The sequence below is a fragment of the Myotis myotis genome, unplaced genomic scaffold, assembly GCF_014108235.1.
Source record: "Myotis myotis isolate mMyoMyo1 unplaced genomic scaffold, mMyoMyo1.p scaffold_m19_p_12, whole genome shotgun sequence".
Taxonomy (NCBI): domain Eukaryota; kingdom Metazoa; phylum Chordata; class Mammalia; order Chiroptera; family Vespertilionidae; genus Myotis; species Myotis myotis.
In genome coordinates this window covers 43,304,089-43,318,583 of record NW_023416316.1, presented here as the reverse complement: position 1 = coordinate 43,318,583, position 14,495 = coordinate 43,304,089, and the positions used below count along the sequence as shown (strand labels likewise).

General features: G+C 41.2%; 1 protein-coding gene across 6 annotated transcripts in view; it reads right to left on the bottom strand.

Annotated features, from left to right (window-relative positions):
• DOCK8 (dedicator of cytokinesis 8) overlaps nt 1-14,495 on the bottom strand; it is a 196,846-nt gene that overhangs the window by 115,934 nt on the left and 66,417 nt on the right. For 5 of the 6 annotated variants that reach the window (XM_036330926.1, XM_036330922.1, XM_036330924.1 and 2 more), the window contains 2 exons: nt 4,814-4,937; nt 256-468 (listed from right to left, as the gene is read on the bottom strand). In XM_036330926.1, the coding sequence (XP_036186819.1) occupies nt 256-468; nt 4,814-4,937 (337 nt within the window). Of the gene's footprint in view, nt 1-255; nt 469-4,813; nt 4,938-14,495 lie in introns of those variants that run through there. The other variant, XM_036330927.1, reaches the window with a different exon arrangement.

The following is a 14,495-nucleotide window of genomic DNA, read 5'->3' as shown; positions in this document are numbered from 1 at the left end:
GCTGATAGGGTGGTCATAATAATCTGGCCACTCAGTATATATATATATATATAAACATTAATTGTTGTATGTAACAATTACATATATATATAAGTTTTAAACTGGAAAATAAGATTATATCTATGTAAAAAGCCCTAGGAATCATATGATTAAACATCCTGACGCTGCTACACAGGAAGAATGAACAATAAGACTGTCCCGGAGCCTCTCTGTGTCTTCACTGAAATTCTCCCACATGGGGATGCTTTCACCCACCTCGTCCACCGATGGGTAAAGGGCAAAGAGCTCGGCCTGCCGGTTGGTCCTCCGGGCCTCCTCGTTCTGCTTCTCAAAGTCCTCGGCACTCACGTGCTGCAGGAGGTTTTCCAGCCGCTGGTCAGGCTGCAGGCTGCGCAGGTTGAAGTCACAAGCAGTGAGGGGGCCTTTCCCAGACACATCACACAGCACCTTTAAGGGGCGGGGGCCTGCCTGTGAGAAAAGACACATCCTTGTGAGAGAGACTGTGGATCTCAAATGAGAACTGAACAACCTGGGAGGTCTCAACACTGCTCCCACGTGCGATTATAGCATTAGGCCTCAAGGAGTTTCTGAGCCAACGGGCGGTTTGACAAGAATCACATCTTCGCTTCCTACGCTGAGCATCCTAAAATGAAATCTCTCCTCCCCACCTGGAAACAGGTAATTACTCATTAGGTAGGTACACCTGAACTTGCGGAAAGGTTTGAAAACGGCACAGTGTTCCTATCGGTTTCTGGTGTGTTCTTTTCTGGAGATTGGAAGCCCACGCCTCTTATGAGCCATGCTCACGTCTCATGTTCAAGCAGAACAGACGGGAACAAGGTGTAACAGAAAGGAGACTGGCCTAGGGAACAGAGAGACCTCATCCTAATCTCAACTCCAGAACCTGGCTTTTGAAACTGGAAAATAAGATGACCTGTGAGGAGCCTTCAACATTAAACCTTATCTAAACGCCAAAGCTGAATCTATGTTTCTGGAGACAGAGCTGTGGGCATGGGAACACATTTTAGTAACAGTTACAGGAAAAAGTACCAGAAAAAAAGAAAAAGTGTTTGCTATTCAAGTAGTATCCATGTTTAGCTGCAGTGTATTTGAAAAAACTTTTAAATCAATCATGAAGTGAATGCTTTATTCCATTAGAAATGTCTTGGAAATTTGGAATGCATATCTAACCAAAGACTTGGCAAGGACTATTTAACCATAATCAATAATATGTTGTAAGAATATAGATGGATCTGTTATAAACATCTATAAAATTGATGGTAAAATGTTATCCTAAAGTTCTACTAAATGGATTACACCCTTTACAATTTCTCTATAAGGTACACTTTTTGTGACATCTATCTACCTCATAAAAAAATGCTACTTTGCCAGATCATAAATTTTACCTAAAATGAATGTGCTAGCAATAATCAATATTAACACTTTAGCCAAGACCGGTTTGGCTCAGTGGATAGAGCGTCGGCCTGCGGACTGAAGGGTCCCAGGTTCGATTCCGGTCAAGGGCATGTATCTGGGTTGCGGGCACATCCCCAGTAGGAGATGTGCAGAAGGCAGCTGATCGATGTTTCTCTCTCATCGATGTTTCTAACTCTCTATCTCTCTCCCTTCCTCTCTGTAAAAAATCAATAAAATATATTTAAAAAAAAATATTAACACTTTAATTATTAATATTTTTGTTTGTTTTAGAATTTATAAAAGCCTTGGGAAAATGAAGTGGATTTTCAATTTCTTCAAAAGGATATCAAGAGATATACATATATATCTCCAGAATTTATCCTAAGAGTACCACTGGACAAGTAAGCAAAGATACAAAGACAAGAGCATATCTTAAACATTGTTTTTAATAACAAAATGACAGAAATAATCTAAATGCCCCCTAAAAGAGGAAGCATTAAGAAATTTTATAACTTTTATATAATGAAATGTTGTGCAGCCAATAAAAAAGAAAGGACATATATTCATTATATTGTATTGTTAATATGAAAAAGAAAGTTATATAATATTATGAATAATATGACCCAATTTTATGAAATATCTGAATACCATGAAGTCATGTCATATAGGTATTTAACTTACATAAATTCAGGCATCTGGCCTCACCGTTCTACTTAATAAGGTAAATAAGAATGAGAATGAAAGGGAAGATGTTGCTGGTCATTTCATGGTGTGAGTATCACTCCATAATGAGTATTAGTCTAATACTTAAAAACATAGTTTGTTAATAACTTGCCTCTGAAACCCAGCCAATGACTTCATTGAATGTTCTGTTAGCCTGCTGGAGGAATGAGTGTGCTTTATGGGGGTGCTGGTCATTCACCTATTATCTCTCAGGTCCAAATTCACCCTTTTATACAATCTGTGATGCTAGGTCTGCATTCAGTAAATCACATTTCTGCTTTACCTGCTGCTCCTTTTAAGTTATGCCAATAGGGGGCACTACAAGGGGCTGGGAGAAGAAACTGGCCCCTTCCTCTTTGCTTATAGTTCTTGCCATGGTAGTGGCAATTATTCTAGCCTTGGCTTCTTTGGGCGCTTCCAGAACCATCCTCATCTTACCTCCTTGGAGGTACCAGAACCATCTGAGCAATTCCGCCTCCTAGGAAGTCTGGTGTAACAGACTTCTGGCCTCTATAAGGTCTTTCTCCTGAGATCCTGAGGTACCAGCACTGGCTAGACCACACCCCCTCCTCAGAGAGTTGAGTCGCAGCTCTGCGGCCCCTCTTCTGAGCTCCTAGGTTCTGATCTCCAAGCTCTTCCCATTCGATCCATGGTTCCTGAGACCAGCAGCATCAGCATCTCCTGGGAAATGCTAATTAGGAATGGAAATTCTCAAGCCCCACTCCATTCTAGAATGGGGCCCAGCAACCTGTCTTTGAACAGGCTCTTCAGGCCACTCTGAGGAAGCTAAAGTTTGGGAGGCACTGCCCTAAACCCCAGTCCCAGGGCGGTGTGCTATGGTTTGCAGTAATGACTCCCACGTAACTTCAATGTTCCCTTTTGGTCCTCTCAGTCACCCAAAATCTGTTTAACCAATTCCCTACGTTAAATTTCTTCTGTGGAAATACCTAGTGTGGCTGCCGTCTGACTGATACAAGGAACAATTTACTTTGTCATCGTGTATGGTAAAAACTGAATTTAGTCAAAATTACCAATGAAAAAGTCCCTTCAATCTCCCATAGAATACAGCACACAGCTATTCTAGGCCTCAGGAAGCCCACCGCATTCAGCACTAGCATTGATGGCTGATTCCTCTGTAGAGCTCAGAGTAGGTAGCGGGCAGGACTGGAGAGACTGTGTTGTTAGAAAAATGGACACTATTTAAAAACCCTCCAGTACTATTCAGCAGGGTGAGATGCTTGGGCTAGGACAGCACCTGAAAGCTAAAAATTATACTGGTTTCAGAAGAAGTCCTATGCAAACTTGGACAAATCCCTTCCTATATGTTTTATTTTTCTTAATTATAAAATGAGCATGTTGGACTAGAGCACTGGTTCAAAATTTATTTTTAATTGTGGTAACATATACATGACAAAATTTAGTGTTCAGCTCCGTAGTGCTAAGTATAGTCACACTGTTGTGCAACCAATCTCCAGAACTCTTTTCATCTTGCAAAACTGAAGCACTTTACCCATGAAACAGTAACTGCCCATTACCCCCTCTCCCAGCCCCTGGCAACCACCATTCTACTTTTGTCTCTATGGGTTTGACTACTCCAGGTACCTCGAATAAGTGAAAGTATAGTGTCGGTAGTTTTGTGACTGGCTTATTTCACTTAGCACGATGGCTTCAAGGTTTATACATGTTGTGGTGTTTATCAGAATTTCCCTCCTTTTTAAGATTGAATAATTCATTGTATGTGTATGCCACATTTGTTCATCCATTTATCTGACCATGGCTACATGGCTGTTTCCACCTCTGGGCTAGTGTGAATACTGCTGTCATATACACATAGATGTACAGAGCTGACTTTTAAACTGTAACTACTCTGTAATAATAATCATCGTAACAACAATAACAGTTGCCAATATTTATTGGGACTAAGTGTCAGAAGAGACATGGTTCTAAATGCTTTACACATACTAACTCATTTAATACTCAAACAACTTCATGAGTTAGTTACTGCTACCACTCTTGTTTTCCAGGGAAGGAAACGGAAGCCCAGGGAGTTTCGTTATCCTATCCGAGGTTGCAGAGTTAGATGTGGTAGAATCGCAGAGGACCCAGGCAGTGTGCTTCAGTGTGGAGCTTTTAATCCAGTGGTTCTCAACCTCTGGCCCTTTAAATACAGTTCCTCATGTTGTGACCCAACCATAAAATTATTTTCGTTGCTACTTCATAACTGTCATGTTGCTACTGTTCTGAATTGTAATGTAAATATCTGATATGCAGGATGGTCTTAGGCGACCCCTGTGAAAGGGTCGCTCGACCGCCAAAGGGGTCGCGACCCACAGGTTGAGAACCGCTGTTTTAATCAGTCTGCAGCCTGCCTTAGGGGCACCTCTAGTCTCCACAGGAATGTTATAGGGATGGGGCCCAGTGGCCTCCCCCAGCAAGTAGAGTCCCCACCCCCACTTTTATCTATTTTAATTACTGAGCGTCTGGGTTTTTCATTTGCACACTGATGTCTGTGGCTACAAACAAGTCTGGAAAAAAGTCACTGACTCAGATGGTAGAGTTCCTCCTATTCTAACATTCTACGAATTTAGCCTTTTTAGTAATTACTAAAACCCCACAGCCTGCCGTGGGCAGAGCAGCCAGTAACCTGGTAACCGTGTTTGTTGATAGGAAATACCTGAACTCTGGGTACACTGCACTCCAAGATTTCTGACTCGAACGTCTGTTTCTGAAGCGTCTTGTGAAAATCTCTTCGGGATCCAGTCTTTTTAAAACGGCAAATCTCCGAATTTCCTTGGTGTCTTTATTGTTGTTATTATGGGGGGCGAGAGGAGATAGAGGGAGAGAGAGAGGCAAAATCATTAGATGAAAAATAAAAGTAATGGCTTAAGCATAGACTTGGTGCTGAAAGGTCTTGCAAAGAGAGGACCAATTGTAATTCCTCACGTCTAATTATGCGCCAGGCCTAACACAAGGCTCTCTTGTAATGAGATACAAACTCGCCTCCTGGCTGGCTCCTTATTAAAGGCAGGGATGGCCTGGGAAAATGCCACTTCGGAGGTGCGGTCATTTCAGCTGTGGGGCATTTGGCTCCAAGTTGAAGCTAAACTATGACTCTAGTGTAAGCAGCTGGAATAAATCTAGCAAAGTGCAGAAGCAGCAAATAAAGGTCATTTGAAGATAAAAATAGAGGAAAACATTTAATCTCCATATCAATGTTCTTAAGAATTAAAAAGGCAGGGCATGATTATGAAAAAAAATAGAAATAAATTATTTATATACTGAAAATCTTTGCTAGCATTCTCAATCTCCATTAAAATGGTGTTTTGAAAATGTGTAGCTGTGGGCAGGGTTTAAAATATAATGTCTAGGACTACCTCTGGGGAAAGAAATCAGACCATAATTTCATAACAAGAAAACCAACAGGTATAAATTGTCAAATAATAACCATAGAAACCAATATGTATATTCCCCAGTTTTATGACTCAAAGACTTCCTGGAAAACATGCTGCCCAGTCAACAGCGCGAGCACGCACCCATGTTGTTTGATTTCCCACACTATTAGAAAAACCACTGAGCAAGTTGGCAGGGGAACGCGAACTGAGTTGGTGGCAGATCAAATGGCAGGCAGATAAAGCAGGGGGTGTTGGAGGGCTACTAGCAATGACCCAAATGCAGAGTTTATAGCTCTCTGGGAGGGCGAAGTGTTGGGTCATGCGCAGTGGCATACACAGAACAAGTATTCCGTGCGTTCTAGTTGAGTTAATTAAAGAAAAATGAGATGTCCCGGTGTCACCTGCAGGGAGAATGGAGAATATGACTCTCATTGGATTGTATTATGCTCTAAAGATGAGCTATTTGTTTAGAGTAAAAAGACACAAGAAATAGGCTAAAAGAGAGCCATGATGAGCTTGGTGACTAGTTCAGGTCACGGTTTACTGTAAACGGCCACCCACTGTCAGTGTCTCCCGGCCACTGACATCGCCTTGGCCCAACCTGCACTGACCGGGCTGGGTGAACAACAGGCCAAAATGGGGAACCGAAGACAAACAAACAAGGAAATGAAAAAGGTGTACTCTGAAAAAGGAAATAAGGCTAAATATTTAGAAAGGATTTTAAGAGAAATAGCCAGCATAACTTCTGGTTTGAGATCCCTAAACACCAACACAATAAAGAAACTTTAAAATGTTAATCATATTGCTCATAATCATCAATTAACAAACAGCTTTTTGGAGATCCTGTGCAAACAAGTCCTCAGAAGTAGTAACTAATTGTAATATTTAAGAAAATGATTTTGGTTCCAGTTGCTCTAGGTAGTAGAAGGTAGTAGTAAAAAAGGAGTAGATACAATTGGGACCAAGCTCTATTTTATACTATAATATTGATCTTCTATTTTCTAACACAGATCCTTTGAAAAGAGAGTTTCCCAGGGGATTTCATAAACATGCTAGCTTCTCAAAAGTTATTCTCGCCAATATAAATTTTGGCAGCAATATGTACGTGGGTGCTGGATGGTTGGGCTTTTCTAGTACAGAAAATGAATTTTTGGGGACTTTCCCTAAGGGTGAAAAGAAATAGTGTCATATGATCTAATGTCCTGGGGGCAAAAGCCACCCAACTCAGAGAGTGACAAATACAGGCAAGTTTCAAGTTGTATCCTGCTTATACTACCACAAGTGACAACATGCTGAATCAGCGGAAAAGCCAATTTTAAGGGAAAACCTTCCCCAAGGAATTAACTAATATTAATTCATTCTAAGATAGAAGCAAACTGAATTAAATTCAAATTTCTCACTTTAGTATCGGCCGTTTGCCTTTCTCAGGACTTGTGCACTGCAAAGGGAACTGATGTCAGAGCTCAGTCACATGCCTCTTCGCAGGGAAACCTGTGTGGGCCACCAAAATGAAAGCCAGGAAGCAGCCTCGTTTAAGACCGTAGGTTAAGCCTTGGTAACCAGAACAATATTTGTTTTAGCTTTGTCTCTTGTCTCCAAGAGTGTTTACTTACATGTGTGCAACACACACACACACACAGACACACTCAGACACACTCAGACGCAGACTCACACAATTACAGACTGTGCCTCCAGCCATCATCCTCAAGTCGCCTCTCTGTTGCTTCATAAGGTGAGGCATGGGCATAACATGAATTCTAGGATATTTCTCCCAGCTTGAAGATTTTGTGATAGTTCATACACTATCACTAAAAAATTCAAATCAAATTTTCTTCTCAAAATATGCTCAAGTCTGGGGAAAATGAAATTGATTTGCCAATTGTTCTTTTGCTCTTTTATGCAAATAGAGGCTTTCTTTCTTTCTTTTTGTCCTTGGTTTTGTTGGAATGTTTTCTGGAGTTCTTTACATGGACCCCAAAGACACTGACAAACGAGCATTTAAGACAAGTTACAGAATAGTGCTAGACGTTCATTTCACAATATATACACTCTAATCCTATGTATACGCCAGCCCTCAGGATTTGGGTATGGACAGCATTAAGGCTAGTGTATTCTGTAGCTGTGTGTGCGGAACCAGAGCAACCTTTTTCCCTTCCTCATTCTGGATTTAGCATTTATTTCCCCATTTAAAATTTCAGAAAGTTGCGAAGTTCCCTTGTGGCAGTAAGGGTGAGGCTAGCTGGGGAGGAGAGGATTAGGGTTGGCAAGCATGTAAAGATGACTCATTTCAGAAGTGCCTACCACAGAAGGCAGACACCACCACTGGGTAGGTAGTGAGACTTCTGGCTGAGCGCCACTGGCGACCAGAGTCCCAGGCTCATGGCTCCACCCAGACAACGAAGCCAAATAAAGCCATGTTCCTGTTGAGCCTAATTGTAGCTGAGACAGGGAAGTAGGCCAAGTGGTGGCAAGATTGTCTTCATGCCATGAACACAACCTATTGCTTCTCAAGAGAACTGCATCCCTTTTCTTCAAACACCATGTTACACATTTGGGGACCATCCAAAGACCAAACACATTTTGAGAGCATTCTCTTTAGAGCCAGTGTGGTGGGATAGACAGAACCTGAAGACCTGGTTCAGATGCTGGCTCCTTATGTACCACTGGCTGAGACCTTGGGCAAGTGGCTTCATCTATCAGAACCACAGTCCCCTCAAGTGTAAACTAGGGGGAAACATTGCTTTTTGGAAGGCTTACTGTGAGGACTGGAAAATAATTATGTGCCTCTTCATCTTTCTCTCTTCCCTTTCCCTTTCTCTTCCCTCCCTTCCTGCACAATGTGGCACTAAAAGCCATCAGAACAAGGTAGCCATCCACACTGGGGGTGCTGAGGAAGCGCAGAGTGGGAAGCTGAAGACTAAACATTTAAAAGATTTAAAAGGGCTGCCTGGCATGGATAATCAGAACCCATATGGTGTGGGGAGGGCATCCAAACCTGGGGCAGCCTGGCACAGGATAATAGAGCCTGAGTGGAATGAGGAGGGCATGGACCTGGAGGAGAGGCCTGCCACAGGTGTCAGGGCCAAGGCAAGGTGCCAAGGGTGTCCCTGTAGAGGAATGGCCTGGCACTCAGTGTCAGGAAAGGCTGAAGAGGGCAAGCCTGGGGCAGGGGTGTCAGATTATGAGGAAGAGGGCAACTGTATGGGGATGGAGGGGTGTTGGCAATGGCTACGGATTGGGAAATTAATCAAGTAAGTAAACATATAAGGACAATAGGAGTCAGACTGTTCACTGTCTGAGAAGCAAGTTAAAACTATAGAGAAAAAGAAAACCAGCATGAATATTGTGATGTTGGACTGGGGTGGCACATATTGACATGAACTCATAGCTTTCAGCTCACACAGCTCTATCCGCTAAGAAGACATAGGAAGAGCAACGCCTTAATAGCAATGAGCACAGTCAACATCTACATCTTGGCTTCTAAGTACCCTTTCCCACTAAAAGGAATAAGAGCTTTTGGAGAAATGATCAGGGATAAGGAAAAGGAAAGCGTGAGATCAGCCTGGAATATCTTGTGGCAGAAAGCAAGAATGTGATCAGCGACGGCGGGGACATGGAAAAAGGACCTAAGAACCAGCTGAAGAGATTCACACGGGTCACTTTGAGGACAATTTGAGCACGAAAGGAAATGATAGAAATTGATTAAAACGTAGGAAACTATAACTCCATTTTGATACAAATAAAATGAAAGCTTGTTGAGGAATGGGGCATTTATAATAAACCCCAAAATGGAAGGACTTTCTAAGAAGTAACTGGCATGTCATGTCAAGATCATGGAAAGTCAAGGAACTACTGAGAAACTATCTGTTCCTGAGTAAACAGGACTAAACATGTGTAAAACCTAATGCAAGTCATGACTTTAAACTGGATCCTTTCGCTCTAATGGGCCTTCGACTGTAATAACGTATCAATACTGATTTCTTGAATGTGATGGTTTTATAGTAATTATGAAGGAAAATGTCCTTGTTTGTAAGAATTACACACTGAAGTATTCAGGGGTAATGAATGGAGAATTAGGTCAGCAATTTACTCTCAAGTGGTTTGGGGGAAGAGAGGCGAAGGTCTTTGTACTGTACTTGCAAGTTTTCTGTAAATTTGAGATCATCTCAAAATAAAAGGAAAATAATATATGTTAGGTGTCAGGCATTGAAATGAAAACTGGTAGTCGTCCTATTTACCAACCATGCGTTGATTGTGCAGCTCCTATAAGTGTAGGAGAGACCTCTGAACAATCCACTCTAGCTCCCAGTCCCCTAATCTCATCTTTGGCTTGGTTGGTGGCTACCAATGCCCAACTGGTTTAGGGTACATCAGCCCCACCCCTTGACTCAGAGTGGGACAGTTGGGCAACTCTGGTGTGTGATCCTTCCAGAGCACCCTGTGGATCAGGCCAAGAATTTATTGTACTATCATCTTAGTTAGTACTTCTCTATCTTGCTTCCCCCACTCCCTTACAGGCTTCTAAGGAGCATGCTCTTGAAAATCACACGCGCCCAAAACCCTGTCTCTGGCTTAGCTTCTCAGAAATCTCACCAGCTCAATAAATGAGATTATTTTTAAAATAAAAAAAACTATACAATCACATGCAATACCAATGCATGTATTATAGGTCTAAAGACTCATATTTTATGGATATCCTGAATTTAAAGCCTTCTAACACCTTATTGCTGCTGGACTGTATTATTTTTATACTAGAGGCCCAGTACACGATATTCGTGCATTGGTAGAGTCCCGGCTGCCGGCCTTCCCCTGGGTGCTGCCGCTGCCGCTGCCACCAGGGGGAGGGTCCGTGGGCAGTTGGCCGGCCCCACCCCCTGGTCGAACTCCCGGTCAAGGGGATAATTTGCATACTATGCTTCTATTATATAGGATGGGACATTTAATTTCTTATCAAAAAACAAAAGTAGAACTCTGAAAAGTGCTCACTTTAAGACTCCACTTGTAGACTTCTCCACACCCCCCCTCCCCAAACACCACCACCACCACCAGAATGAGACTATTGTCCTGCTTAAACCTATTCCATTCCACCCCTTCCAGGGAGTCTTTGTGGATTTCCTTTCCCAGATGTGCTACTAAAACCACAGATTCTGGGATTCCAATTATCTGACGTCTTAGTAGCAATGGTTCCCAATGAAGGTAAATAGTATTTCTTTCCCCTTTAGATTGTCGCAATGACTGGGTTGTGCTACTATATTTCATATTCTGCACGCATGGGGCATCATACGTAATGAAGGATCGCTCCAAATTCAGCATCCAACACATCTATCAAATGTCCTGTTGGACATTTATGGAGGTGGGAAGACCAGTCTGTAAATATCTGAGCCAAGGCCCTCTACCATCTTGCAAATAAATGTAAAGTATTTTTGTACTTTGTTTTCCAGGAAAACCACTACCATGTAAATGAAGGGGAGATTAAACTTTGTGCTGATTCGAGTTCTGCCACGAGGTTTCCCCCGTTTTAGAAAATCACATTTCTGACAGCAGCAATGCTGTTTGTGGTAGTTGAATCACCCATACAACACACTTGCTGCAGTCTGTTTTTGTAGGTGTTATTTTCACAATGATTCTTCCTGCAAGTGCCAACAGCTATGTTATTTGTGTTCTCTGGTGCAGTTGTGCCCAAGCATCTATGTATTTGCATGCATGCTATTTTAGATATTATGTTCCTTTTATCTGCCCTCTATATAACAGTTGGGACATTTTATTGACTTCTGAAAACAAGAAAGCTTGTGGGTTACAAAGGTAGTATTATAAAATACTTGTTACAGAAAGATGGTGTTAGTCTGATAGATCTGAGAACACTTGCCTTAGAGCACCACAATATGGATACTTGCTTGTTAAGGTTTCATTCATTCTTCCATTCAACAAATGTTTATTAAAGTATCTCCTGAGAATAAGGCACCAAAGAGGATGCAGAGAGGAAGACACAAGAAGACCTGCTCTAAAGGAGTCCCTGTGCTCAGTGAAGTGATAGTTTAGTGAGAAAGATCACATATTTAGCAGGGGAGATAAAAATTTTAGTCAAGGAACTAGAATGTAATGCTGAGTATGACAAAAGCTTCTAAGATAGCGGTTCTCAACCTGTGGGTCGCGACCCCTTTGGGGGTCAAATGACCCTTTCACAGGGGTCGCCTAAGACCATCGGAAAACACATATATAATTACATATTGTTTTTGTGATTAATACTATGCTTTAATTATGTTCAATTTGTAACAATGAAAATGCATCCTGCATATCAGATATTTACATTACCATTCATAACAGAAGCAAAATTACAGTTATGAAGTAGCAACGAAAATAATTTTATGGTTGGGGGTCACCACAATATGAGGAACTGTATTAAAGGGTTGCGGCATTAGGAAGGTTGAGAACCACGTTCTAAGAGAAATACAAACAACATGCTTTGAAATTGCAGAGAAGGGGAGGCTTTGTGAAAGCCATGGCCTTTGAAGTGGGCTTTAGCAGGTGTAGCTTTGAGGGGACAAGGAGTCTGCACATACTAGTGTGCACATACTAGGTCAAGAGAGTGGCGCAGTGATACCTGCAGCCGGACTGCTCTTTGTAACTGCATGGGCTGACAAGCCTGGCTTGCTTTCCACACATTTAGCAAGCTAATAGCTAAACACCTTGACAGCCAGCACAACAAATGCATGTCATAATAAGCAACTGTTGATCGGGGAGACATTCTGATGGTGTTTGGGGAGTAACTGAATTATATGCACTGATGTGTTTGAATTTTAATTGTTTACCAGTTCACTAGGAGTAAAATATGGCATAATAAAACAGATGATACCCCATTCCTTGATATCCCAACTCTCCTTGAGTATGACCTTCCTCCCAAACAACCTTAATCACCTAAGATGAAAGGCAAAGTATAAGGACTTTTTTATGATGCTGCTCATAACACTCATGCAATGTTTCACTGTCGCGATGGATAATACACCAAGAATAGACAGCATGCAAATAAGTTTAATTACTTAAGAGTTTGACTCTCCTCCATCAAACACATTCTTCAGTTAATCACTTTAGCTCATTTAGAGAAAATGACAGAGGATATAATGCTTAAAGTGTTTAATGTCACCCAAAGGATGCCAGCAAACATTAATCCATACAAAATTATCAAAATATCTGAAAGTAAGATGGGATAAACAAGTAACCAGGGCACCGTTCTAATCATTCAATCACTGATCATTTTCAAAAATCCTAAAGAGAAAAACTTCTTTTTTTTGAGCAAGGACACCAAACTTGCTCTATCCATGAAAGATAGAGCGGAATTCATTCAAGGCATCTTCCAGTGTAAGAAACACAAACATTTCAAGTAGAAAAATATATTTACCCCACCCCCCAAGAGATTATGTATTTGATGTTTCCATATAGTTTAATCTTTCTCTATTAAGTAAAAAAGAAAATCTGAAATGTCCTCTACCCTTCATGGGCAGTGCTATTTGTCTGATTTAAGGGTCTCAATTATAGAACTTGAGTGGCAAACGCTCTACAGAATTATGAGAGTGGGAGGGAACAGAAGTGGCTATAACTCCACTCCTTTGCCCCCTAAGTGGGATTCAAAGCCATTATCACAGACAGCAAGAACATAAAAGACTAACCCCAGATATCACAGAGAAATGTAATATCAGCAAGGAGATAATTGGGGAATAAAGGAGCTAACTGAATCAGTGTTTGACTGCATGGTTATGGATGACAAAGATATATCGATAGAAGGCAAACAGGCTTCGTTAAGCATGGCCCTCTAGAAGAAGGGAGTTTCTCCCTCTGTGGTGCATTAAAATATATGGGATAGAGTTTTGGGTTCATTCCTTTGAAATGCTAATATAAGTGCTTTTTCTGAAGTCTTCAGAAAATCTTATTTCACTTGAGAGGAACATTTTAGATGAGTTGAATTGGAACTAGATAAGCTCTAAAGTAGAAATCTTATGATATTCCGAATCTTATCTTTATTCTACTTTATTATATCCTCTATAATAAAAGGCTAATATGCAAATTGTCCCTTCGACCCAGAGTTTGTCCAGGACTTTGATCAGGGGGCATGGCTGTCCAACCACCCAAGGCTCCTCCCCCCAGCCGGTTCTGCCCCCAATCAACCTCCCCCCAACCCCAATCAGGGGCAGGCTGGCCAGCCAACCTCCTGCATCCCCTCCCTGAGGCCAGCCCAGCCGGCCATGATCGGGGCAGGCTGGCCAGACCCCACCTGTGCACGAATTCGTGCACCGGACCTCTAGTGAATATTTAAACCAGGGTGCCTATGATGTGACATCTACCCTGGATCATTGAATTAAGCTTTAACAACACAGAGTTGTCCCTTGTTTTTTTCCTTTGCATATAACATCTTACTAATTGGTTTAATATAAATAATTTGTCAATTGGGCAAGAACAAATGAATCTTATTCTGTAAGTCTATTTAGTAAGTATCATAAATAGCAGCTAATATTTTTGGAATAATTGCCATATGTCAAAAATCTTCTAAGTGCTTTACATGTTACTTTATTTTTTACATACAACAAAAGTTTATGAGGCAGGTACTATTCTAATGTCTATTTCCTAACAAGAAGATTGAGGTACAAAGAAATAATTTGTCTTAGTCACTCAGCTAGCAAGAGGTGGAGCCATGACTTGAGTTCATTTACTCTTGCTCCAGAGAAGTCACCATTCTAACAAATAGCATTATAATTTGATTTAATTTTTATAGATTATCTGTCTATAGTGAAATTGAGTGATTTGTTTTCTCCTTTTATTTCCCTGTGCAGTAATCTCTAAAATTTCTACAATGAGCACTCTAAAGAGTCATTTTTTCTTTTAAGTCTGTACAAGATAGAGAAAATAAATATTCCAATGGGAATTGCCATGAAATTCAACTTCATGAATAAAATGAGCAGGAATGAAAAAGTG